Source organism: Bidens hawaiensis, unplaced genomic scaffold (genome assembly GCF_021521415.1).
Source record: "Bidens hawaiensis isolate Kalapana, Puna unplaced genomic scaffold, B.hawaiensis_p1.1 tig00013876_1, whole genome shotgun sequence".
Taxonomy (NCBI): domain Eukaryota; kingdom Viridiplantae; phylum Streptophyta; class Magnoliopsida; order Asterales; family Asteraceae; genus Bidens; species Bidens hawaiensis.
In genome coordinates, this window is record NW_027492189.1 from 137434 (window position 1) to 163602 (window position 26169).

Genomic DNA, 26169 nt, shown 5'->3' on the forward strand with positions numbered 1-26169 from the left:
AGATCACGAGAGAGTTCCATAGCGGGTTGATTCGCGCCATTCCGCGTCCGTAAACAACTTTTGCAGGTTACTACCGGGGCTCGTCACGCTTCCGCATGGATGAAATTCACTCTACCACCATCATCGGGGACTGAAGAAGCGATCTGGATGTCTTTCGTATGATGAATGAAGGTGTTTTCTTGATGTATGAGTATATAGGATTTGCATGAAATGGCACAAAAAGTGCTTATATTAATGCAAAATATATGGCTATGCGCCAAACTTAAAGGTTGGGAATCCTAATAAACCCGCTCGGCTATGCGTCGAATATTAGGTTGGGCACACCTCATAATTCGCCTAAGGATGGAAGACATCCGAATATATAGGTTGGGAATCCTAATAAACCCGCTCGGCTACGCGCCGAATATTAGGTTGGGCACACCTCATAATTCGCCTAAGGATGGAAGACATCCGAATATATAGGTTGGGAATCCTAATAAACCCGCTCGGCTACGCGCCGAATATTAGGTTGGGCACACCTCATAATTCGCCTAAGGATGGAAGACATTCGAATATAAAGGTTGGGAATCCTAATAAACCCGCTCGGCTATGCGTCGAATATTAGGTTGGGCACACCTCATAATTCGCCTAAGGATGGAAGACATCCGAATATATAGGTTGGGAATCCTAATAAACCCGCTCGGCTACGCGCCGAATATTAGGTTGGGCACACCTCATAATTCGCCTAAGGATGGAAGACATCCGAATATATATGTTGGGAATCCTTATAAACCCATACGGCCATGCGCCAAACTTAAAGGTTGGGAATCCTCATGAATCCATAAGGCCACGCGCCAAACATAAAGGTCGGGAGCCTAATAATATCCCACATGGCCACGCGCCAAACATAAAGGTCGGGAGCCTAATAATATCCCATATGGCCACGCGCCAAACATAAAGGTCGGGAGCCTAATAATATCCCACATGGCCACGCGCCAAACATAAAGGTCGGGAGCCTAATAATATCCCACATGGCCACGCGCCAAACATAAAGGTCGGGAGCCTAATAATATCCCACATGGCCACGCGCCAAACATAAAGGTCGGGAGCCTAATAATATCCCACATGGCCACGCGCCAAACATAAAGGTCGGGAGCCTAATAATATCCCAAACGGCCACGCGCCAACGTAGGTTGGGCACACCTCATAATTGGCCCGATGATGGGAACCTTGTAATACATCCACTTTTAGTTGATATGTTTTTGCAGGTTCGGCTACGAGTCGCACAAGCACCTATGACATTATTATTATTATCTGGCCGTTTGTGCCTCCATTATTATTTTGAAGACAAGCCGGGATAGTCATCCTGCGTAGAAGAGGCCCTTGTGGGCCAGTCATTATCATCATATTATAGCTCATAAGCCGCAACTCGCGCATGCTTCATTATTTTATAGCTCGCCTCGCGCCACTATTATTATGATGCGTGCTATATTTTATTCATGCCAGTGCACCATTATTATTATAAGGATCACAGCATGTCACCATCATGGAGAAAACCTCTCAAAACTCAAAGACAATAAAGACAAGGCCGAAGAAAGGGGAAAAAACCGCCTCATATCCTAACGCACCATATGAAGTCCAGCGCTCCATCTAAACGCTTGCACGCATAGGAGCAGCACTGGACTTGGGGGGCTTGCAGGGGTATGGTACTAAACCCGGCTTACGACCTTAATTTATTATGTTTGGCTTATTTTATTATATGGACTAATACAATATTATTGGGCTGAGGGGGTTTTATGGAGGTAACCCTAACTGGGCTAGGCCCATTAGGGTACCATGATGGTGGCCATGAGGCTCCCTATATAAGGAGGTCTCCACCTCCTTATTAAAGGCGGTTCTCAATAAGAGCCACCACCATAACCATTTTTGTGTATGTAAACAAGAGATCCTCGAGATTTCTTAGCAGTCACCTCCACACCCCCAAAAACCATTGCAGGTCTGAGCGGAGGAGAGCGAGATTTGGTTACATCATCCCGTAGAAGACGATCCGAGATTTGGTTAGATCTCAAGCTACCGGAGAAGAAGATTGAGTCGTGGTTCGTTCATCTCGAAGACCGGGGAACATCGTCATGGATCAGGTCAGATTCATTTCATGTTTCTTCAGTTGTTATCATCGTCGTTGTCATCCAGGGTGAATGATCTAAAGCGTTTTCGGGGTGGGAGTTTGTTCTTTTCGGGTGAACGTCCATCGGAGAAAGAAAAGGGTGGTGAATCATCCATGGTGGATTATTATTGATGGGTTTGGTTTCTTTAAGAATCTTGTTGATAAAAGACTGGATTTTGGAGAGGAAGAAGATGATATTGTGGTGAAAAATGGATTTTCAGGAATTTGAATGATAATAAAATGTGTAATATGGACTTAGAGTGATTATAAGGAACTTGTAATATATATAGTTTTGTAAGAGGGTTTTCTTGAAGTTTGTTTGTATATATTCTTGGAGTTTGTTTAATGACAGTCAATATATATATATATAGGGTAGGGTTAACATAAAAAACAATCTTGGCCATTGGATCTAGGATCTAGTAGTTGAGATTAGTAGTTTCTAAATACTCTATAGTTTCTTATTTACATGGTATAGTGTCCTATTTTAGTGGTTTGCTTGATTTTAAAGTCTTCTCACACTTCTCACAAAACAATTGTTTTTTTTAACCATTTTCTATATATATATATATATATATGCTATGTATAGTTTACGTTAGTGGGTATTCTAAATCGGGTCAAAACCCGAAAATAATTTAACTTTAGATAAATAATACTAAAGTTAGAAAAAAAAAACAAAGGCAAAACGTTTCATGTTAGTGTATTTAATTAGGGTTGTATCGGGATTGACCTGTCTGTGCATCAAATGTCCAAAGAAGCGTGTTGAGGATGCAAAGTGTTTGACAAAACGTCGAAAAGTAACTATGTCGGCTTTAGTTAGTGTTGTATTGGGGTTGTGTTATCAGACATTATGTGATATTGTTCTTTTTTTTTAAATTGAGAGTGAGATGACAATTTCGTCACTAAAATGGTCTATCGAAAATCTAACCATCCATCCATCTTAAAGGACCGAGATATGTTAACACTCCTTTAATAACTTACTAATGCTTATCGGTTGTGGATGAGTTGGTGGTGGAAAAGGTATACCAAAACGATGTTAATTGTGACGGGAACACCGTTACAATCAAGTTAACAACAACTGCAATTCCGGCCCATCTAAGTAGAGAATGAGACGTTATGCCGTCATCCTTTTTCTCCACAACACCGGTGTAGAAGGATATTTAGGGTGAGTTCTAAACATTAAAATTATAACCTGAATGTATCGACAAACGTAAATATTGAATTACGTAAGATAATAAAATATAAGAAATGCCGTAAATATGATATTATAAAAAGTTGCATCTTTATTTTTTATTTCCTAATTTTCTTTTACATATTAAATAAGCCACTGCTCAAATTGGCGGGAAAATTTGGATCCCCAATTTTATCATAAACAAATAAAATTAGGGTTTCTTCATTCATTCGATAGAAAGAAACTGGAACCAATTATCGATCGATCAATTGATTGATGAAAGCAAAAGTCTATTATCTTAGTGTTTAATCGAACTGCTGTGTCTGCTTTAAAGGTATGCTTCTCGTTGATTAATAATCTGTCTGATTAATTGATTGATTTCCAGTTCATGCATTCCTTATATCTGTTTGCCTACTGCTATTATTGTTCATCTATCTTCAAATGTTTAAATCATTAACTGAATAAACCGAACCGAATTAGCTGAAACCGATTGGTTAATAAAATAGAGTAGTCGGTTACGGTTTCGGTCTAGGCTAATCACCGAACTGAGCCGAAAATGTTAAAAAGTTGCATATGTATCTGCTTGGGTGTGGATCAAATACAAATGAAATTAACGTGCTAAGTGTGAGAATCAAGTAGAGTAATTATATATACAATGTAATTACAACATTACATAGTTACTCTACTTGTATATATAATTACTCTACTTGATTCTCACACTTAGCATGTTAGTTTCATCTGTACGTTAACTTTTCCTGTATTTACTATTTAACATTTTGATTTTCTTATTCTAATAATCATGTGAATACTCTCAGTTTTATTCAAGTGATTTTAATAGTTTAAAGTATGTAACGTTATGATGCCCGGCCAATCGATTATTTGTAAGTTATTCATGTGCTTTGATTGGCTTTAAAGTTAATGTCTTAGTTTGAGATATGCTAAATTATCATGCATAACTTTTACATGATTGTTTCATACATACATTAAAAATGATCTAACCAATTTTTTATTTTATTTTTTTGCTTATTTGATAGTATACTCGCTCGATTGAAGTTTTACAAGCTTGTTTCTTCGAAGAAAAACAATGAGTAAAGAAGAAACCCCAAATGTTACAAGGAGAACAACGAGGTTATCGTCAACCAACACCCCAAACGCAAAAGAACGCGCCACAAAAAGCAATAATCTTCCACCACTTACTCTTCGTGATCTCGTGTTCGGAGAACAAGAACCCCTGACTCTTGACGGTTTAATTTCTAGTTTACCAGGAAGACGAAACCAGATCCTTGAAATTTTACGCTTTCTAGGCCCGGTGAATTCTCCGGTGTCTCCGTTATTTGTTTACGGTGGCGCATCGACCGGTAAAACCAGTACTATTCTCCAGGTTTTTCGACACTTAAACCGGCCATTTGTGTACTCGAGTTGTAGAACATGTTACAATGCGCGCCAACTTTTTGATAATATGCTTAACCAGTTATTGCTTCATAGGAGGACTGAAACTAATGATTATTCGAGTGCGAAGAAATGCGAAAAGCCCGCGGATTTCGTTAATTTATTAAAAGAAGCATTGGTGACAGTTGTGGATGGTTTGAAGGGATCAAAGAAGTTAGAAGGGTGTGTTAATGGAAGTATGGTTTACTTGATATTTGACAGTTTGGAACTTATTAGAGATTGGGATAAGAGTGGTGTCATATTGCCTCTTTTGTTTAAGCTTCATGATGTTTTGAAGGTGCCTGATGTTGGTTTGATTTTTATTAGTGGTTCATCGTTTGATACGTATCATTCGGATACTGGTTTTGTTGATCCGGTACCTGTTTATTTCCCTGATTATACGGAAGATGGTCTCAGGCAAATATTTATGAGGAACCAATCAAACCCGAAACTCCGATCGGCATTTCTTGAGTGAGTGATATAGTTTTTTTTTTTTTACATGTTGCACCTTTGTTCATGAACTGTTTCGTGGGAAGTTCATTTATGTTCATTCGTTTAATTAATGAACGAACATAAACAAATAATTTTGTTCAATTAGTCAAATGAACGAATACAAACATAGGCTATATCCGTTCATTTGTGTTCACGAACGTTCAATAATGTGTTCGTTTACATCCCGTTTATGACTTTTCTAATTTTATCATATAGATTTAAGCAAAATTGTTAACTATGTATATACAAGTATTATGTGATTAACATATGAATATGAATATGTGAAAAAAACAGACACAAACTTGGTAGCTGGAGCGAACCATTGACACTGACCATTTTCGGTTAGCCAAATAAAATTAAACATTGTTTATGTTCCTTTGTGTTCGTGTACTGTTCACGAACGAGCATGAACAAGAAATTCCGTTTTGTTAGATGTTCTTGAACTGTTCACGTGAAAGCTTAAGAATGAACATGAACATGATCTAGTTCGGTTGGGTTCATTTACAGCCCTAGTTGCACCTCATAAAAGTTTTATATATTATCATGTTGCTTAACCGCTCTTTGATGATTAAGTATGATTGCATGAGGGTGTTTGGATGTGTGTTTCATTGAGTCACAGTAATCAGTTTTTAGCATTCTTGTAAAAGTTCTTATGAATCTGATTTTTCTATTATTGATGGCTAAATAGTTAGATTTGGAGTAGTATGTGTTAAGTTGTTTTGTGGTAAACCGATTATGAATTTATGATTACTTTATTATATTATTCTGATTCTTCAAATTGCACTTATCACTTTGAAAAGGCTCATCCCAACACCTTCTAAGTATATTGAAACTTGGCAATATTATGGTTAAGTAGTTAACATCTAAAGTTGTATCATACCTTTTTGTTTGAACTTTAAGGTGCACGATGTGACAACTAAAAGTATGTTATCTAAATGTGGTTTTTATGTTCCACAGTGTGGTATTGAAGCCTTTCTGTCGAGTAACAAGAAGGCTTGATGAGTTATATATTGCCTTGTCACCATTATACAAGAAATACACTGAGCCGTTAGACGATTTGGACGTTATCCCTAATGAGGAAATCAAGAGAAAGTTGTATACTTGTCTTCAGCCTCATATCGGTCCTGCTCTGAATGAGATATTTAAAGTAACTTCTCAGCCATCTGTAGAAGCGGAAATTAAAAACAATCTAAAAAGAAAAAACAGCTTGAAGAAACTTGGAAATGATTCTATTGATGATATCGATTTCCATATGTCTACTTCTGCTAAATATCTTCTCATTTCTGCATTTCTTGCTTCTAGAAACCCTGCTACTCTTGATGCATCATTCTTTGATTCAACCGGTGGTCCCACTAATCAAAAAAAGAAAAGAAAGTGAGTTCTTTTATAAGTTATATTGATATTAAGTAGCATGGTAGCACAAGTTAGTGAGTTACAATTCATTTTATTATTGTTTTGCATGCAAGCTTCTACATTTCAAAAACAGGATTTTACCAGGGCAAATTGCACGAAACAGAAATAATTTCATATGTTTTCCTGATTGTTGTTTTTCCTGATTGTAGCAATCAACTTTAGATTTGGTGCAATATAGAAGCCAACTTACACTTTTTTATCAACTTTTGCTACCAATTTTTATAACTGATATGACATCTTATTTTTCATTTTAGCGTGTGTGTGTGTGTGTGTAAACACGCATGCCACGTGGAATCTGACATGTAATAATTATTTTTGCATTTTAAATGATCGTTTTTCAAACTTGTAAAAATTTTTACTTTTTAATCCTTTTCACATAAGCACTTTTTTGCATACTTGGCATCTGATGATGTGGCTCTCATGACTTCAACCAATGCCACATCATCAATTTAAGCGTAAATGTCAGCAACCAGTTGTACGTTGGTTTCTATTCTGTGTCCAATATGAAGTTAGTTGCTAAGTGCAGATATGCAGTATGTATTTTACTAGTACATACTGTTTCTTTTTCTTCGTTTATTTTGGATTTATGTGGCTGAATCTTTTAACCACTTTTTTTTTCAGGGCTTCCGAAAAATCAAGGGATTTGAAGGAAGCTGCAGAGCAAGAACAGTTCATGAAAGGGCCTGGAAGTTTTCCATTAGAGAGATTATTAGCTATTTTCCAGTGTATTGCATCAAGTGATGAATATTCACTTGAAAACGACGAAGATTCACTAGAAACAACCGGTTTAGACTCGGAGTTTGGTGAAAACAATCTCATGTCCGATATTCTCTTGCAAGTATCAAGTCTCTGCAATGCTAATTTTATAACTAAAGGTGGGAGTTGTCCACTAGAAGGATCCACTCGTTATCGGTCCACTGTTAGCGAGGATCTCACATTAAAAGTAATATTCATAAAACTTGTTTATATGATTCTTTATAAACTTTTCTGGCGGTTGGTTTATTTACTTTTGTTTTATAACTTTTATTTGCAGGTAGCAAGGAGTTTGAAGTTCCCGCTTTCAAAGTATTTGTACCGAAGATAGTACGCTAAACGAAAGGTGGTTACGTTCTCGGTTAACAAACGTAAGCATTTCATGATTCGACTATTGTACCTTATGAAACTGTTATGAACTCTAAGTAGATCAAGTGTTTCTCTAATTGTTCTTTGTAGTTCTGTTTAACTCTATTATCTGTGGCTTCGGTCAAACTTGTAATAATCAACTTTTGTGGAAAAATGGTTGGTTTTTGGTACTTGAGACTAAGGGTGTAAACGAGCCGAGACGAGCTTGAGGTGGACCAGGCTCAAGTTCGGCTTGTTTGGAGCTCTTTTTCTAAAGCTTGTGCTCGGCTCGTGAGCTGTTTTTCTAAGCTCGGGCTCAGCTCGGCTCTTTTGTTAGTTATTAATTAATATATGTGCATTTTTATTATTTTCATATATTTGAGTAAAACCTTAAAGAAGCTTAAGCTCGGCTCAAGCTCGTTTAGCACCTTAAACGAGAGCTATAGCTCGGCTCAAGCTCAACTGTGAAGTGTTAACTGAAGTCGAAAGAGCTTTCCATACAAGGCTCGAGGTCGGGCTTAGAGGTGCACAAAATGGGTAATCTCAGGAACCAGAACTAGGTATGGTCAACAAAAGTCAAAACCGGATCTGAGTATAGTTGGGTATTTGACCGGGTTTTGACCGGTTCCATCGGGTTTCGGGTCGAGTCAGGTTTTGATCGGGTATTGGCGGAACCGGTTTCACCCGGTCCGGGTCGGTTCCAGTTTGGGGTGGGGAACCCAAAGTCCGGTCCGTACCTGCGGGTAGGGTAGGGTCGGGTCCGGTTCCGGGTAGGAACCGCAGGGTCGGGTCCAGAACTGTTGTTTTGTGCATCTCTACTCGGACTTGGTAACTAAACGAGCTTTATTTGAGGCTTGGGCTAGCCACAAGCTCGAAAAAGCTCGGCTTGTTTTGAGCTTTATATCGATCCGAGCTCGACTTGGTTGCTAACAAGGCAGGTGTACTTTAATTATTGAAAAAACATTTGCTTGAACAGAATTGGTTCTAATCAACAGTTTCAATCATTCATATATAAATGGACTGATTTTGTTGTACTCTATTTCTAAACATGAATATTAATAACACTAATGACTTGATATAACTATTGATTATCAACATTTTGTGTATTGTTTTTACTTTATTTGTTTATACTATTCCAACCAAACATACCATGAAGTAATATTAATAGATTGCACATGGCATGTGATCTACACTTCTGGTTTTAATGGAATAAGTGAATACTGGTAGAAATTGTTATGGCAATGTGTTTATATAAATATGGTGGTTGTATATGTGTCGAGTTCAAGCTCGAATAGCTCAGTAATAGCTCGAGTTCAAGATCTAATAACTCATAAATAGTTTCTTAACGTTTTACCGAAAAAAGTTAATAAATAATGAACTCTTTAAAAACAACAAAACGGTGTACAAAAACCTGACACCTAAGGGCTTTGTACGACTGTGTTGTGCTATCTGGCGTTGACATTTTGTCTTTGAGTCATTCCGTACGAAGTATCCAGATAATCCTCTGGCCGTTAAAAAAATCTAGTATATAATAAAGACTACCATATTCATCCACGTGTCACCCTCTCAAAGCTTCTCCCTTTTCCTCATTCATTTTCAAATATATTATGGATCACTGGACCCGACCCACATACAATCAACACCCCCAAATATTGTTCGTTCTTTCTTTCAACACAATGGTTATACCACCTCTCTCTCTCTGAACGTTTACAGGCAGAAGCCACCAACTCCGGTATCATCATCCTTCATATTCAATTTGTCTTGCTAAAATCCTTCCAGGGCTGAAGTCGGTTCTTCTTCATTCCCACCGCCATTGCCGATTTGGATCAACATCTCACCTATTACGAGCCCAAGGTTGTCGTCATTGTTTCATAACCTGATTCCTATTTTCCTCACCCGTCTTCGATTACACGTGCGATACCGTTCATTCCAACGCCAGCTGCTGATTTAGATAATTCTGTGTTCTTCAATTGCAGCACATCATGGTTAGTAGTTAATTTGATTGGATTATTTTGTTCATTACAAAAATCTGCTTCACTTATTAAATATGTGAATTTAGTTACATTCTTATTTTGAGAACACACTTGTATTACTTGAATTTAAAGAATTGAGTTTGGAGGATTAACCCTTTGTTTTACCAATAAAATTAGAAGTCTGCACGTAAGGTGCTCGATGAAATGCCTCAACTAAATTTTTATGACTCGTATGGTAAATGAAAAAGATATATCAACGCATAGTGCATCAAATAGATGTACTAACTCCCAAAAGAAATTTTGATTCGATTATGATAATATTTTGATTCGGTTATGAAAAGATTTTGATTCATTTGCGAAAAGGATTTGAAAAAAACAATAGGATTGGTGTGGATTTTAAAAATGAACATGGTTACCTTCCATGTAGTAATTTAAATTTAGATTCTTTTGGGCTTCTTGGGTATTTGACATAGAAAAATTGTCAAATATCATGTCTAAAAGGTGCAAGATGATGAAGCTTGGATAGAACCTTTCAGCACATCCTAACTTTTGTTAGTTACCCTTTTGGTGGTTACTAAAAAAGTAGTAATAGTTATTTTGTTAAAACTAACTTAGTGATGAAGATCAATGTTTTGAATTCTACTTTAAGGTTTTAGTCATGTATGTAGTATTTTGTTTTAAAACAAAATTGGGACCTATATTCCATATTGATTTCCTTTTGAATTTAACATAAATGAACAGGTGTAAGAGAACTGCTCAACATCGAGATACCGACAATCAACATTGTGGGATCGCTTATCAAAGAGCGGGTATCAAATCCTTTTGTTTTATATGGGAACCTATAATTTTATGTATAATCAAGCTTAAAAGTTAAAAAGTTGTGTATTTCTTGCATAAAAAAGGTATCAAATCCTATACCCAATACATCAAACTATTTTTTACCTTACCAAAATTGGTTTCAAATTAGGTCAACTATAAAGACAAAATTGGTTTTTTCTTTTTAAATGTTTTATATCAGGGCCACAACACTATATTCAGGCGACAGTTTCCCCTTACAGTATGTTTCGCGATGACCATAAACAAAATTCAAGGTCAATCGTTGTCTAGGGTTGGTTTGTACTTAAAAGAACAAGTGTTCTCACACGGACAACTATGTGTGACTTTATCAAGAGTTAGCAGATATGGACTAAATATTTTGATTCTTGATAAACAATGTATATTAGCTAATGCAACCACAAATGTAGCGTACAAGGGAATTTTTGCTTATTTTTAATTTTTTTGTGTAATGCTTGCTTTGTAGTTTATGTAATTTTAATATAATTTGTGATTGTATGAACAATTTATGATAATTGTGTTGTTAATTATATTTTGGTTAATTTTTAATGTTTATAATTTTCATCAATGTCCCGTATAATACACGGGACTCAAACTATTTAAAAAATAAAACTTGACACCTAAATCATAAAGCAAGCTTTAAAATCAATAATGATGTCACAGTCTACTACCTCAACTACATTTTCAACCTTTTATTAATTATTAGTACTTTAAAGTTTAAATGAAAGCACTATTATAAAGTAAATTATTTTGAATTATATATAATATATATAATTTATAAAAAGTTTTATATATTCATACCTTGACGCAATGTTGTAAAAATCGCTAGTCATTAGTTGGACGGGGGGTGGGGGCTAGCGATTAACATGGATTAATCGGATCAAACTTAATGTATAATTTTCAATTTTATATATACATGCACACGTTTTTATATGTAATTTTCAGTTTTATACATACATATACATATTTTGGCCGGAAATTGGCTTGAATCTCGCCGGAAACTACTAATTTTGGTCGGAATATTACCGGAAAATGCTAAATTTTGTCGGCATCTCGCTAGAAATTGTCGATTCTGGCCGGATTTGACCATTAACTGATTAATTAACCTAAAATTAATAAGTGAAGTGAGGACTAACGATTAATCAGAGATTAATCAGCGTCTAGTCAGGATTTTTGCAACACTGCCTTGACGTCATTTAAGAAGTTGGACAATAATTATAATAGTGTCACTACCAAGACTATGAAATACATTTGTCATACATTTTAAATGATAATTTACTTTTTAAATGTTAATACTTGTTTATTAAGAGGAGTTTTGTTGGAAAAATTAGTTATTCAAGTAAAAAAAAGAAGAAAAAACTAGCTTATTTAATATTCATAAATAAATAACTGTTTTAGACTTAAGTTATATTAACCTTTAAAAATGGGTAAAATAAATGTTTATGTATGGTTTTCATAAAGCATTATGGAAGAGTGATGGAGAGTTTGTATAAGGTTGTGGGGTCATATATATAATTGTTTGATACAATTACTGTTATTTATTATTATTGTAACCATATATGTAAATGCACATCTGTAAATCAGTAAATGGATTGTGAGAACATGCTACAAATGTTAGATGAGATGTGATAACCACTTAACCAGTCACCGGCACCTTTTTACAGACACCAGCTTGTCAGGGTCTATACAAGTCGTACAGGGCCATACGTGTCGAATAGTGCATGAAAATGATACAAAAATGTCAGACTTGTAGCTTGACCCGTCTACACGTCTTGTATAGGCGAGCCGTATAGACTCTAAGAGATCATATAGTACGAGATGCAAATAGTTCATCATTGAAAAAGTATATGCCTCATATAGTTCTCTGTGGATGAACTATATGGCTCGTATATATAAGTCTATATGAATCAAATACATCTATACCACTCATATATTTAGTGATCAACAATGTCTGGCATAAAGCTGAACTTATACAACTCGTATAGCTCTATTCAAGTCGTATAGTTGACGCATGGTGTCTAGATATAAAATGGTGGTGTCTAGTCAGCATGTGCCTTTTAGATTCATTGTATTTGCAATTTCTCAAATTCTCTTTGTTATATCGCTTTACGAGGATATGCGTGTTTTATTTAATATATTTAAAGTAAGGAAAACACTTTTTAAAAATAAAATTTCAGTACGACTCTTACTAATTTCGCTACAAAATCTTTAAATATGTCGTCGGTCAAACCTTATTGTCGTTAGGATTAGCAAATGATAGCAGGTACTAGTAGCGTACCGGGTTTTTCCGTTACCAATTCGATATCCACTTTTTAAGGTTTCGGGATTGGTTCGTACCGCCATATCACCAATTTGTTGCCTTCGTCTGTACCGAGTATTTTTGGTACTAATATCCATTTTCCTAGATCCGCCTATGTGTTTGTTAGTAACATAGATATGGTTATGTTCATATCATATGAAAAAAAAGAAATTGAACAAACATAAAAAGACCATTACTGGTCTTCTCAAATGTACAAGTATCAATGCATGCAGTACAAACAACATAAGCGTCTTAGAATCATCAATCATGCTGATCTCAAGGCTCAAACTTCAATTCTTTAAAAAGATTTCAGAAACTAAGGCAAGATAGTGAGAGTAAGGTTCAGAGAGTTGACTCTTATTATTATGATTTCTATGCATATAAAATGCAGGAGTTGACCTTTATAAAAATTTTGTTGGTTTGTGGGTTAATAAATAGGTTATATAATAAGTCAAACTGTGACACCGGACGTGGTTTTATTTTGTAGCAGCAGAATATTTGATTGCAAACATACGAGTATATAACACGTGTAGGCTACATGAAACGGATCAAAAGATAAAGCAAATATACAATAACGGCATTTTTAATGGGACATTACATGGATGAGTAAATGGCATTAGGTATCAATATTGATAGTGAATCACAATGAGCATCTTGGTATCGGTATTGGTACTGAGTTTTTAAAAAAATTGGGTTTGGAAAATTCGGTATAGGTACCGGTACCCGCATTTACTGAAGTTTTGCCTACGGTACCGGTACCGAAACGAGCATTTTCGATGCTGGTAATGAGTTTTTGAAAAATTGAGATCGGAAAATTCTGGATCAGTATCGGTATGGTACCGAGTTCATCCCTAAACGTCACCCTTCAACCTTTTCTTTTGAAGATGTCGGGTCACACAGTTATGGGTGGGGTGTTTTTGAGTTTTTTTTTTTTGCATGCGCGATTGTTTCTCAACGAGGGCATTTGGGGCAAGGGTTTGGTTAAATATCTTGAGCAATTTGGCATGGTTCATTGTTGAGTGATTAATAAGTAAAAGTAGAAGGGTGAAATATTGGTTACCTAGAGAAATACTTCATATATATATATGAAATATTAACATTTGTTTTTTATAGTTTCTTGATGAATTAGTTCACCAAATCTGAACCAGCAACTATCATCAAACTTCCGTGTTTCATTAGGTAAAAATAAGCCATAATATCCCACAAACACCAAGTTCAAAAAACATTTTTTTTTATTTTTCATTTGTCTAACTATAATATATTTACTTGTGTAAACGAGCTCGACCCTAGCTTCACTTATTGAATTATAGTAGACTCGTAAACCTAAATAAAGCTATAGAAAATAGGAGTATAAGACTTTTTAAAGTATAAATTTTGTTCAAAATTTATTTTATTTTTCATTTGTAATAACTTAAAAATATTTGGCGATATAAACGAGCTCGATCTACAAAAACCTAAGCCTGACTTCACTTATCGAGTTTTGGTAGACTCACGAACCTAAACAAAACTATCAATTACATTATTCTAATTATATATTTAACTATAGACATTGGGTGCGGCGGCAATTTGGTAATTACGAGTATAACTTAACCACATATCACAATTTGGTAAATACAAGCAACGTAATAAAACTACGATACAATTTTACAAATTATATAATAAAATTATGATACTTGTAAAAATGTTGCGTAATAAAATTACGCTACTTATATATACCATAGCGAATTAAAATTATTCTAGTAATTACATTTCACGTTGCACTGTAATTACGTGCAAAATTACCAAATTGCCCCCATGCGTTTTTCTTTCCTCTATTCATACGCTTCACACCGGTTTTTAGTTTGTATCTGGTCCAACTCCTAATATAATATTATATATAAAACTAAAATAAAAATAATTAAATAACACACATCAATTTAAAGTTGATTACCAGTATTCTTGATAACAATTGTTCAGTCAACTAATTCATTCAAACCAATGTTTATATTTTTGGTTCATATTCATATTAAAATCTTCACATCCAACCACAACTCTCTTAACAGTAAGCATCTTCTTCTTTCTATCTCTTAAATGCAAGTTATTAAATTCTTCCAGCTCCTCACCACTGCTGCATTAGTTGCAGTGAGAGAAACTTTAAAACAAAAACAATAAAAATAGTTTTTTTTTTTTGTGATGTGAATAAACATGAACCACTTACTACTTACTAGTTACTAGTTTTATTCAAAAAAAAAAAGTGACAAGTTACAACAACCTCTGTTATTTGCATTAATTGTGATTCATATCAAATGGCTGAGAACAAGTGAGAGATATGTGTTACACTCTGTCCTCAATAATTGCTTCACATTTTCTCAACCATATTCTTATATAAATCACACCTCTATTCCCACTCTTTCTTGCTCATATCTCTCTCCACAACTTTCTTGAAAAACACTCACTTTCTCTCTCTAAAAACTAAAAAAACATGATTTTTACTTCGAATTTTGAAAAAATAATTCATACCCATTTGAGCTTGTAGTGATATCTAATCTGGGTTGTCTTTATTTTTCAGTAATTTTTTTGAAGATTTTTGGCGGGAAAAATATATATATATAAAGGTTAATATTATTATTATTATTCATGGATGTATCAATAGCTTTGCTGTTGGTTACTTGTGTGACTGGTTATATGTTATGGTTTGGTTACATGTTTAGATCATTAAAGGGCCCACGTGTATGGCCCGTATTCGGTAGTCTTCCGGGTCTGATCCGGAATTCGGACCGTTTACACGAGTGGATTGCTGATAACCTCCGGGCCTGTAACGGGACCTACCAGACGTGTATCTGTGCGGTCCCGTTCCTGGCCCGGAAGCAAGGGCTCGTGACGGTCACTTGTGACCTGAAGAATCTCGAGCATATTTTGAAAACTCGGTTCGATAATTACCCGAAAGGGCCCACGTGGCAGGCGGTGTTTCATGATTTGTTGGGGAAGGGGATATTTAATTCGGATGGTGACACGTGGCTTTTACAAAGGAAGACGGCTGCGCTCGAGTTCACCACCCGAACGTTAAGACAAGCCATGGCTCGGTGGGTGACTCGAGCGATTAAGAATCGGTTTTGTCCGATTCTGGAATGGGCTCAGATCCAGTCTAAGCTCGTGGATCTGCAAGATCTTTTGTTGCGGATCACGTTTGATAACATTTGCGGGTTGGCTTTTGGGAAAGACCCGCAAACGTTAGCACCCGAGTTGCCTGATAATAGCTTTGCACTGGCTTTTGATCAGGCAACCGAGGCTTCGTTACAACGGTTTATTTTTCCGGAGTTTATTTGGAAAATAAGGAAATGGTTTCGGCTCGGCTTGGAAGTCAGCTTGAGCCGAAGCCTGATACACGTTGAGGATTACTTGTCAAGTATTATTAGTACACGTAGGCATGAGTTGTCTAGTCAGCTTAAAGATGGAAGCCTACATGATGACTTGTTGTCAAGGTTTATGAGGATGAAAGAATCCTACTCTGACAAGTTCTTGCAACACGTGGCACTCAACTTCATCCTAGCTGGACGTGACACGTCATCGGTCGCAAATGAGCTGGTTCTTTTGGTTGGTGATTCAAAACCCAATGGTGGAGGAGAAAATACTAAAAGAAATTTCTAGTGTCTCGTTGGAGACACGTGGCGATGACGTGGCGAAATGTACCGACGAGCCGCTCGGGTTCGAGGAGGTAGACCGGTTGGTTTATTTAAAAGCAGCATTATCAGAAACCCTAAGGTTATACCCGTCTGTCCCAGAGGACTCAAAACATGTGGTGGCAGATGACGTGTTGCCCGATGGGACTTTTGTCCCAGCGGGGTCATCTGTTACTTATTCTATATATTCCGCGGGTCGGATGAAGTCAACATGGGGTGAGGATTGTCTTGATTATAGACCCGAGCGTTGGTTGTCACCAGACGGTACAAAGTTTGTAAGGCATGATTCGTATAGATTCGTTGCGTTTAATGCGGGACCGAGAATCTAGGGAAAGATTTAGCGTATCTGCAAATGAAGTCGATAGCGGCCGCGGTGTTGCTTCGACACCGTTTGGCGGTGGTACCGGGACACAAAGTGGAGCAAAAGATGTCATTGACATTGTTTATGAAGTATGAGCTTAAAGTGAATGTGTATGAAAGGGATCTGAAGGCGGTTATGGAAAGTGTGAAGGAAGGGGCCGAAAGTGGCGAGTAGTGGCGGTGGGCCCGCGGCGGAAGGTGGTGGTGGTTGGGGTTGTTTAATAGCAAGCCTTGGTTTAGTTTGTTGGGTTGATTTAATTGGTATAAAGTTTGATAAGGTAGGTTTGAATTTTGAATACCATTAATTTACAGATTTTGGGGTGGAGCTTGTGCTTTGAATATGGTTCACATGCAATTTTCATCTTGTAGGTGCAATTTCATTTATCATTGTGCCATTATAGTCTTGTTTTAATTGTGTTTATTTATTATCAGAAAATAAATAATATTTGAACAAATTTTTAACTGCAATCATTTCATTTTATTTGTAATATAATATAATATAATATTATAATGCATTTAGTGTTTGATGTTGAAACTTTTTGCCTTGTTGTTTGTTGAAAATTTGTTTTGGTAGTTTATTTTTAATGAGTTTAATTTTAATGTTGGTTGAAATGAATTTAAGGCATGAAAAGGTGGTTGCATTCTTTTAACCTACTTTTTCCATTAAAAGGATGTTTCTTTTGCAACTTTGCTAACTACTTTCACTAATTTACTTAGTGTTGTAACATTTAATTCTTAGAAAATATTTTGCTTTTAAAAAATAATACTAATTTACAACGGAATTTACGCGTTAACATTAATGTAAGCGTTTTTTACCACTTTAGTTAAGACTATCTCCAACTAAACTTTTTTTTACCACTTTAGTTGAACTGTCTCCAACACGAGTTAATGTTAATGTCAATCAAGCTTTTTATACCACTTTAGTTAGACTGTCCCCAACGAAGCTTTTTTTTTTACCACTCTGTCTCCAACGGGTGAGAGGCTTGGCTGAGAGCCCATTCGTCCTTCCCCTACTCTGCAACGTGCGCCCAAGGCATGGCCCACCTCTCCCTCTCACAAATCACAATCTCTATCATCTATCTATGCGTCGTTAGCTACTTGTGGCTCCCCATCTCTTTATCCAACTCACCAAGTCACGTCGGATAACCCACCGCGTGTCGGACATTCCACATGTTTTTTTTCCTAAATCTTAAACTATAAACCTTAAACTATAATTCGAGTGTATTTTCAATGTTTATAAAAGTTGGTTTATAGTTGAACAAACATCCACCTATACGAATACGACTAAACAAAAGCTACATACGCAACGTGTCTACTAGTTTCAGGAAACTTGTTACATGACATGTTGCATCCGATGCAAAACATTTATTGTCTCAACATTATACAACATAATAGGTGCGACATGTAATCTGCGAACAAGCTAAAAATAAATAAAAGCTAAAAACAGAGAGGTCTGAATAATCCCATAGAAGACGAAACAAAAAGCTAAATGTGGAAACCAGTTACGGGCATGAGTTAACACTTAACCCATTTGGAGAGCAGCCTACCGGGGTTCGGGCTAGGGCCCGTTTGAAAAAAAGCTGCTTTACGTCTTAATTTATCTATTTTTTTTTCTAATGGGCTCGTTCAGTCAAGAATTTTCTCACCGGTGGAAAAGAAGTTCCAAACAAGAGTTCCAACGATGTACAAGATAACAGACACTTTGAACACATCATCCCATGAGCCTGCAAAATATGCGTTGACGTTAATATGTAATGATCGTTTATTTTTCGGTAATTAGCAAAAGTATTTACTTAAAACTTTGTAATGTTACCATTTTGGAGTATATAACCGGTTGCAGCTGTACCGAAGACTCCCGCAAGAACTCCTGCTGTGTTTGATAGCCCTAACAACACTCCCTAGCGTACAAAGTAAAAAAAAAAGTTAAAAATATACCAAAAGTAAACAAAATGAATAATAAGCTAGAAAAGTCAAAAGTACAAACCGCGTAACGGGGTCCAATGTCTTGATGGTTGGAGTACAAGCCAGACTGTGAGAATGCATCAGATCCCTGTAAACAAAAATGGACACAGTCGTATGAATGCAACTGTCGGCTACGAAAGCATTTATTATCAAGGTTATTTTTGTCATTTTACAGCTCCAGATGAATGGTTAAGTTAAGCTAGACCTGACTGCAAGCCATACAAAGTACTGCCATAGCAGGCGTCTTGACACGACTCAGCTGAGTAAGAAAGAAAGCGGGGCCCAAGAATCCAATCGATTGCATAATCTGCAAGATTCAAAGTTCCAGTATTCATCTAAGGAGGGTATTTCTGTTGTTAATACATTTGTACAAACAAGTATGGTTGGTTAATGGTTACCTTACGAACAGTAGTGATTGATAGACCTTTGCTAACAAGTGTGTCTGCAATCCAACCGCCTATGTTGGCAAAGACCGCCATAGTCAACCATGGCAGTACGCATAATAGTCCAGATTCAGTAAGGTTAAACTTCAACACCTGAAAAAGAAAAACAACCAAATTTACTTATCTTAGATCGAGAACGATATTTATGCGTGTTTTATAATTTATAATACCTGGTTATAGTATGTAGGCATCCATGTTAAAAGAATAAATGTTCCCCAATTATGGCAAAAGTGGGACACGATGAGAGCCCAAACTGGCGCCTTTGATAATATAAGTTTCCATGGAATTTCGGTGACCGGTTCCTTTGAAATGCTACCACCCAAAATATACTTCTTTTCCTCGGAACTAAGCTCGGGATCCTCATTCGGGGAGCTATGAGCCTAAAAGAAAGTCAAAGTCAAAGTCAAAAGTCCATCATGGAATTAACAATTGATGAGAAAAAATCATTAAAAAAAGTAATAAGCTTACTTTGCTTATCCAAAAAGCAAACCATAAACTTCCGAGGGAACCGAATGAGTAAAAGACAGATGGCCATGCAAACTTCTGGATCAAGATAGGCGAAAAGGCTAAGCCTATCACGGATCCTAGATACATTCCACTGTATACCAGTGCTAGTGACCTACTTCTCTCTGAGACGGGAATCCACTTGCTAAGCATGTTATTCATAGCAGGCATAGCCACACCCTGTCACAAAAAGACAGCTCGGCCTCATTTAAGCAATAATTTAGTTAAGAGGTTGTGGCAAAATTAGATACGAACCTCGCCGATCCCCATGAAAGCACGCATAAGGAGTAAGAAAGGAAGTCCTATTTTGGCAGCAATAGGTGTCAAAACGGTTGCAATCGACCACCAGATAACTCCAAAACCGAGCACTTTTTTACCACCAATTTTGTCTGCCCATATACCACCAACAATCTACTACCCAAAAAACATGCAAAGAAAATAAATGTTATCACTTTTATAAACAAAGGTATGAAATTATATAAGTGCAATTGCAAACATAGTTGCTCATATTAAGTGATGAAAAGAACATGAGATTTCTTGCTCAAATGTTAAAACATCTAATAAACTAGTAAACTACTTAGAAAAAACTTCCAGAATTTAGGAATATCCGTCTACCTTATAGAACAACGACTTATCCCAAACTAGTTAGGATAATGCAGCATATATGAAACTCATTGGTGAAATAACATAATAGTACTAAGATCCCAATGAACAAAACTTGTCATGAAAGATTATGATATGACGATCCAAAAATTCGAATCAATTCATGATCTATTAGCTTTAGCTCTCATAAAGGATTAAAACCATTTAGATAACTATCAAAAAAGATTAAAACCAACCTGGGTGAGTAAATAGCCCCAGAAGAAAGACGATTGAATTAAACCAACTGTAGCACTGTTCCAATTAAACTCCTTTGACATGGGCAGTATTGCTATGCTCATATTCACCTGAAGTATTGTAGACATAAACAGTAATAAATATTTATAATTAAAGAAAAAAAAGTTAAAGCATATACTATGAATTAGTATTCAGATACGAAGATTAACATAAACAACTCACACGGTCCATGTTGCATAGCAGAAATGCCGAAAAACAAAGAAGTACAATCACGAAACGCTTTGGAAACTCCTCCCACCAGGGCTTTGTTTCTCCAACCAGAACCGCCTCAGCTCCACCTTCTGATGATACAAGTGAGCCCAAATCTGCTCCTGTCACGTCATACTCCTCAGACTTATAGTCGGCCCGAATTCTATTAATACTAGTATGACGTGGCTGCAGAGTTTGCCTATTAAACGGTACCGGTTTAATCCAGTTGCAGCTCTCGGAAGGCAAAGAGACAAAACATCTGCATGTTCCTCTTGATCTTTGTTTATGATTCGTGATTTGAAACTTTCTGTTTTCTCCATTAGATACTAACATTGCTCTGCATCTCAACATGTTACCAGTAACAGGATCAAGACCATTAGAAGACATGGTATTCCAGTATCCAGATACAAAGTAGATCTTCTTTAAGTTATATATATTTTCTGATCGCTGGTGTGCTGTAGCTTGTTCAGGTTGATACGTTTTGCCTGAAACAAGTTATTATCAAACGATTAGCATAGCCTTCTGATGATTATGAATGAGTTTGTTCAGTGAGTTACAATTCAAGTGCCAGAAGCTTAAATGTACAATTATGACAAACATAGCATTAGGGCTGTAAACGAACCGAACGTTCAGCGAACCATTTGGCGAGAAGTTTGTTCGTTTAATATTCGGATAAACAGGAACAGTATATTCTGTTTAATTAATTAAATGAGCGAACATGAACAAAGGTCCTCTTTGTTCATTGATGTTCGGTAAAGCGCTTGTTAATGTCTGTTCGTTTATGTTCATTCATGTTCGTTGATTAAAGGCTTTTTATATTTTATAGCTTATTTTCCTAACAATTGAACTTGTGGAACTTAGACCTTTCACACCTTTTTTAATAGTAATGATTATGATTCTTTTGAATGGTTATGGCTAATGTTTGGGATTAACAGTGTTGTTTTATATTTTTCAATTTATTATATGTTCATTTACGTTCGTTTGGAAAGTTAACGAACAGACAGGAACAAACATGATCATGTTCATTTCCTTAATGAATGCACACAGACAAGAAACTTCTGTATCCGTGAACCGTCCTATAAAAGCTTAACGAACGAACATGAGCACGTCTTCATTCTGATCGGTTCGCTTACAGCCCTATACATAGCATGCATCCACTATGTTTACACATGAAGACTAAATGCTAAACCTGAATCCCTAATTCAACCACAATTAAAAGCATAAAATCTAACAAAAATTCACAAATCAAAGCAACATAATAACAGCAGGAAATGTTGGATATGCACACAAACAGCCTCAATTGATGACTGATACATATGTAATCTGGCACAAATCGTATGATTCAGAAAGTATAGGTGAGCAATAACCGAACAGTTTACCGAACCGAAAACCGGCGAAACCAAAGTTAACCGAAAATCGGTTATTTTTGTAACCGAAAAAAACCGAACCAAACAGAAAAACCGATGAAACCGAAAGCCAAATTAACCGAAAATCAGTTATCGTTATTTTTTGTAACCGAAAATAACTGAACCGAACCGAAAAACCAACGAAACCGAAACTAGACAAAACCCGAATTAACCGAAAATCATTTATCGTTATTTTTTGTAACCGAAAATAACCGAACCGAACCAAAAAACCGAAATTAACCGAACGACAGTTTAACTGAAAATCGGTTATCAGTTATTTTGTGTAACGGAACCATATTTTCATATAATTCTAGTTTTTATACCTCCATTTCATGCATATATTCATACATCTCCATGTCTTGTATTTATATCTTCATTTCATTTCGTGTATTTATTTCTAAGCAAATTCAGCTCAAATTTGATTATAGTTATTAACCAAACCAAAAACCGAAAAACTAACCGAATAAACGGAACCGAATAACCGATTAGTTAGGCTAATAACCGAATCTTACAGTGTATAGCTAAACCTAACAACAAATATCGAAATGCTACACATGCATACACAAACTAATAACAAAAACTGCATTCGTCAATAATATTATTATCATTATTATTACCAGAGGTGAAGTTGCGGTGAGAAATAACCGCTCCGATTGCCATAATTTAGCGAATAATTATCCACACAAAGCCGTAATTGCAATAATTTCACTCAATTACAGCATAATATTCACTCTATCTCGAACAAGTGGATAAACCGTCGAGAAGTTGTAGTTGTTATTCAGACGAATAAGCTAATAACTGTTCTTTCATTTTTATTTTTATTATTATTATTATTATTATTAAGAAGAAAGAATAATAATAATAATAATAATAATAATAATAATAATAATAATAATAATATTAATATTATTATTATTTTCTGTGATATTTGAAACTTGTCATTGAGGATATTAAAAAGTGGCTATGGGACTGAAACGTGGCCTCTTATTTTAACGGTTGAATTATTTTGGTCTACGCTTCCCCTTGGATCTAACGACGTAAGTAATAGATTTTTACCCATTTACCTCCACTTTCTAACCACCGAACTCGGCTTGTTTTAACTTATTAAAGCTTCAGCTCAAGCTCTTTCTCAAAAACACAAACTTGGCTCGGAATTGTTTTTCCAAACTCAGTCTCAACTTGTTTATTTTTCATTTTTTATTTGTTTCATCGCAAATGTCCACTTTCAAAATTTATTAACCAATTTCCAAGTTTACCCTTAAACACACACAATAAACAGTATTGATGGACACAATTTTCAAGGGCATTATTGTCATTTGGTAAGCAAAAAAATAATCATACGATCTACATTACCATGACACTTTTAACGGGACGGAGAGAGTATTCATTAATTAATTTAAATTATATATTTTGAGATAAAATGCCTTAAATATCCAAAGCTCGATTTTAGCTTGTGTAGTACCTTTGATTTGTGGTGTAACGACATGTTTGTCGAGTTTGTAACAAGTCTGGGCTTAAGTAGGCCCGTGCTCGACTCGTTTTGACTTACTCGAGCTCGTGAATTGTTTTTCAAACCCAGGTTCGGCTCATTTTTTTATTTATTACTTAAATTATGAATGTTTTTAATTAACTTTATATATTTTGGTTAAAAGACCTTAGGTATCCTAAGCTCGAGCTCGGTTGTGTAGTTTGAATTTAAAACATAGATGTTCGGAAACTGTAAAATTTAAAAATATCTGAGGCTTGTTAAGGCTCGACGAACCTAAACGAGCTTTACACACGAGGCTCGAGCCCAGACTTTATAGTTAAACAAGCTTTATTTGAGGCTCGGGCCTTCGAAAAAACACAGCTTGTTTGGAACTTTTATCAATTCGTGCTCGAGCAGCTCAGCTCGTTTGGACCCTACGGATTATTGGTTTGATATAGATATGAAGTAAAGGGTAGTTTAGGTATTGTGAATAAACGGATATTCCATTTGTTGAACTATGGCCATAAAAATTCATTTTAGTTGACGTTCGCAGATGTATCATGTGACATTGGCTTTTTATATAATGTTTACCATTTATCAAACATGTATGTATATGTCAGTATATATGTGTGGTGGACTGGTGGGTGGTTTGTATTCATGATAGTTAAATATCTAGAATTATTTATAGATTTTTAAAGCTTTATTATTGTTAGGTTTGCTCGATAAAACATTATTTACACTTACAATCCAAGTGTTCAAACTTATAATTAATAAAAATCAAGTTGTTTGGATCACCGTTTCAAGCTAAGTTTTACATCAATCGATTTGTATCCTCCTTCCGGTCAAAAGCCCTAAAACATTAGTTTGAAATTCAGAAAAATGTATAACGTCGTTAAGTCTTTTTAAACGGGGCCAATTTATTAAATTTGGGACCGCTGGTGGTGATAAAATGAATATAGATTATTATTGGCTAATAGTCTAATACCATTCAGTAGGGATTATTAAAATCTAATAAATTTTTTATTTTTTTTTACAAAACATGATAAAAGTAAATAACTTTGATATGTATTTCATAAATATGTTATAAATATAACATGAAAATAAAAACATGTGACAAGCTATGGGGCATCATACCCATCAAAAGCTAGTCCATAAAAACTTACTCTATCAACCACCACCAATCTACTTGACTATAAATTGAATCACATTGACTTCTTGCCATACATTGACTCCACTTTCACCAAGTCTTTCCTAGTCAAATTAGTGCATTCAAATCCTAAAACATCACATAACATTTTCTGCCCATGATTCGCTACCTCGATCACGGATACTTGAGATTTTTTTACTTATATGAGTTTTTTCAGTACTTCCATGTTGGGATTAGTTACTAGTTCAAATTTGATACAAATTTATATTTTTTGGGAATTGGTTGGAATGTGTTCGTATCTATTAATAGGATTTTGATCGACGACTTCTCGCCACAGTTAACCGTCATTTCCTTGGTCAAACGCTCTAAAAACGTAATCTCATAAAAAAAATACGGGTCCCATAAAACATATTTTGTTTAATGTTCATAGCAACCGGGACAATCCTATCACTTAACAAACGGAACAATCCTATCACTTATCGGGGCGGGTGGTGGGTCCCACGGATCACGAGCTTTATTCCAAGCATGCCATATGTATACCGTACAATACGTTCAGGTAACGGGAGATTTGAGTAAACACGGATAAGGTATAAAATGAACCCGAATGGCAGCCAGATGTAAGTGATCAAAGCATTTAACGGGTCGGGCCACTGCGCTAGACGACCATCGTGAAAGATCAATTTGGTTAGTAACTACTAACTAGTAAGACTTAAATAGTTAAATCTTTGCAGAGGTATTAAAAACAATCATGTACTTTAATATATATATATCCAACCACCACCTAAATGTACTGCTAAACAGATATGTGTACTTTGAGAAACAAATACACATGTTAATGATGTAATAATAATGCACCAAAAATACATATAAGTTATAAGTACCATGCCTCACAATATTTGATCAATTACATAATGTACTTTAGCTCAAGTATTGTATGGGAAGATCGTTTAGGCTCGTCAACTCTTAGTGAGCCTTGTGAATTCTTAAGGTTGTAACATTTTTTACTTCTATATGTTAGTTTCAAACTCCACAGTCGAACGCTCGAGTAGAATTTTAGATCATTTAAGTTGTACTGCACTCGAGCTCTAGCCGAGCTTAGGCTCGTTTAAGGTTTTCTCAAAATGTATAAAAATAATTAATATTTATATAAATTAATTAACATAGTAAGTAATGAATAAGTTAGCTGAGCTCGAGCTTTAGAAAAAGAGTTTGACTAGTAAGTCAAAACGTTGAGCCTTTACAAGCCTTATGAGCTTATAATGTTTTATGAGTCAAACTTAGGA

General features: G+C 35.7%; 2 protein-coding genes and 1 pseudogene across 4 annotated transcripts; 2 read left to right on the plus strand and 1 right to left on the minus strand.

Annotated features, from left to right (window-relative positions):
- Window positions 1–4348: 4348 nt before the first annotated feature.
- On the plus strand, window positions 4349–8012 carry LOC143545249 (origin of replication complex subunit 5-like). 2 transcript variants are annotated; one of them, XM_077037164.1, is made up of 4 exons: window positions 4349–5210; window positions 6189–6605; window positions 7266–7587; window positions 7678–8011. In XM_077037164.1, exons 1-4 carry the CDS (start codon window positions 4396–4398, stop codon window positions 7726–7728), a joined length of 1605 nt encoding a protein of 534 aa, XP_076893279.1. In that variant the 5' UTR covers window positions 4349–4395; the 3' UTR covers window positions 7729–8011. The 2 variants fall into 2 exon arrangements, with proteins under 2 accessions (XP_076893279.1, XP_076893278.1); XM_077037163.1 differs by having other exon boundaries at window positions 7266–8012.
- Window positions 8013–15201: 7189 nt separating this feature from the next.
- Window positions 15202–17323, plus strand: LOC143545279 (cytochrome P450 86A8 pseudogene; annotated as a pseudogene).
- A 793-nt stretch (window positions 17324–18116) lies between these two features.
- Window positions 18117–23085, minus strand: LOC143545280 (ascorbate transporter, chloroplastic-like). 2 transcript variants are annotated; one of them, XM_077037196.1, is made up of 12 exons: window positions 22889–23085; window positions 21191–21350; window positions 20839–21160; window positions 20619–20726; window positions 20035–20190; window positions 19744–19959; window positions 19446–19655; window positions 19231–19368; window positions 19038–19139; window positions 18855–18920; window positions 18684–18768; window positions 18117–18594 (listed from the first exon to the last, which is right to left on the minus strand). In XM_077037196.1, the coding sequence occupies exons 1-12, from the start codon at window positions 22929–22931 to the stop codon at window positions 18497–18499; spliced, it is 1704 nt and encodes a 567-aa protein (XP_076893311.1). In that variant the 5' UTR covers window positions 22932–23085; the 3' UTR covers window positions 18117–18496. The 2 variants fall into 2 exon arrangements, with proteins under 2 accessions (XP_076893311.1, XP_076893310.1); XM_077037195.1 differs by having other exon boundaries at window positions 18118–18594; window positions 20839–21350.
- Between the last annotated feature and the right edge of the window lie 3084 nt (window positions 23086–26169).

Coding starts and splice junctions, on each gene's coding strand:
- LOC143545280 (XM_077037195.1), bottom strand. CDS start 22,931: ATGGCAATCGGAGCGGTTATTTCTCACCGCAACTTCACCTCTG. Junction 20,191..20,618: donor GGGGCTATTTACTCACCCAG/GTTGGTTTTAAT, acceptor TTTGGGTAGTAG/ATTGTTGGTGGTATATGGGC. Junction 18,595..18,683: donor CGGTTATATACTCCAAAATG/GTAACATTACAA, acceptor CATATTTTGCAG/GCTCATGGGATGATGTGTTC.
- LOC143545249 (XM_077037163.1), top strand. CDS start 4,396: ATGAGTAAAGAAGAAACCCCAAATGTTACAAGGAGAACAACGAGGTTA. Junction 5,211..6,188: donor CTCCGATCGGCATTTCTTGA/GTGAGTGATATA, acceptor TATGTTCCACAG/TGTGGTATTGAAGCCTTTCT. Junction 6,606..7,265: donor AATCAAAAAAAGAAAAGAAA/GTGAGTTCTTTT, acceptor TTTTTTTTTCAG/GGCTTCCGAAAAATCAAGGG.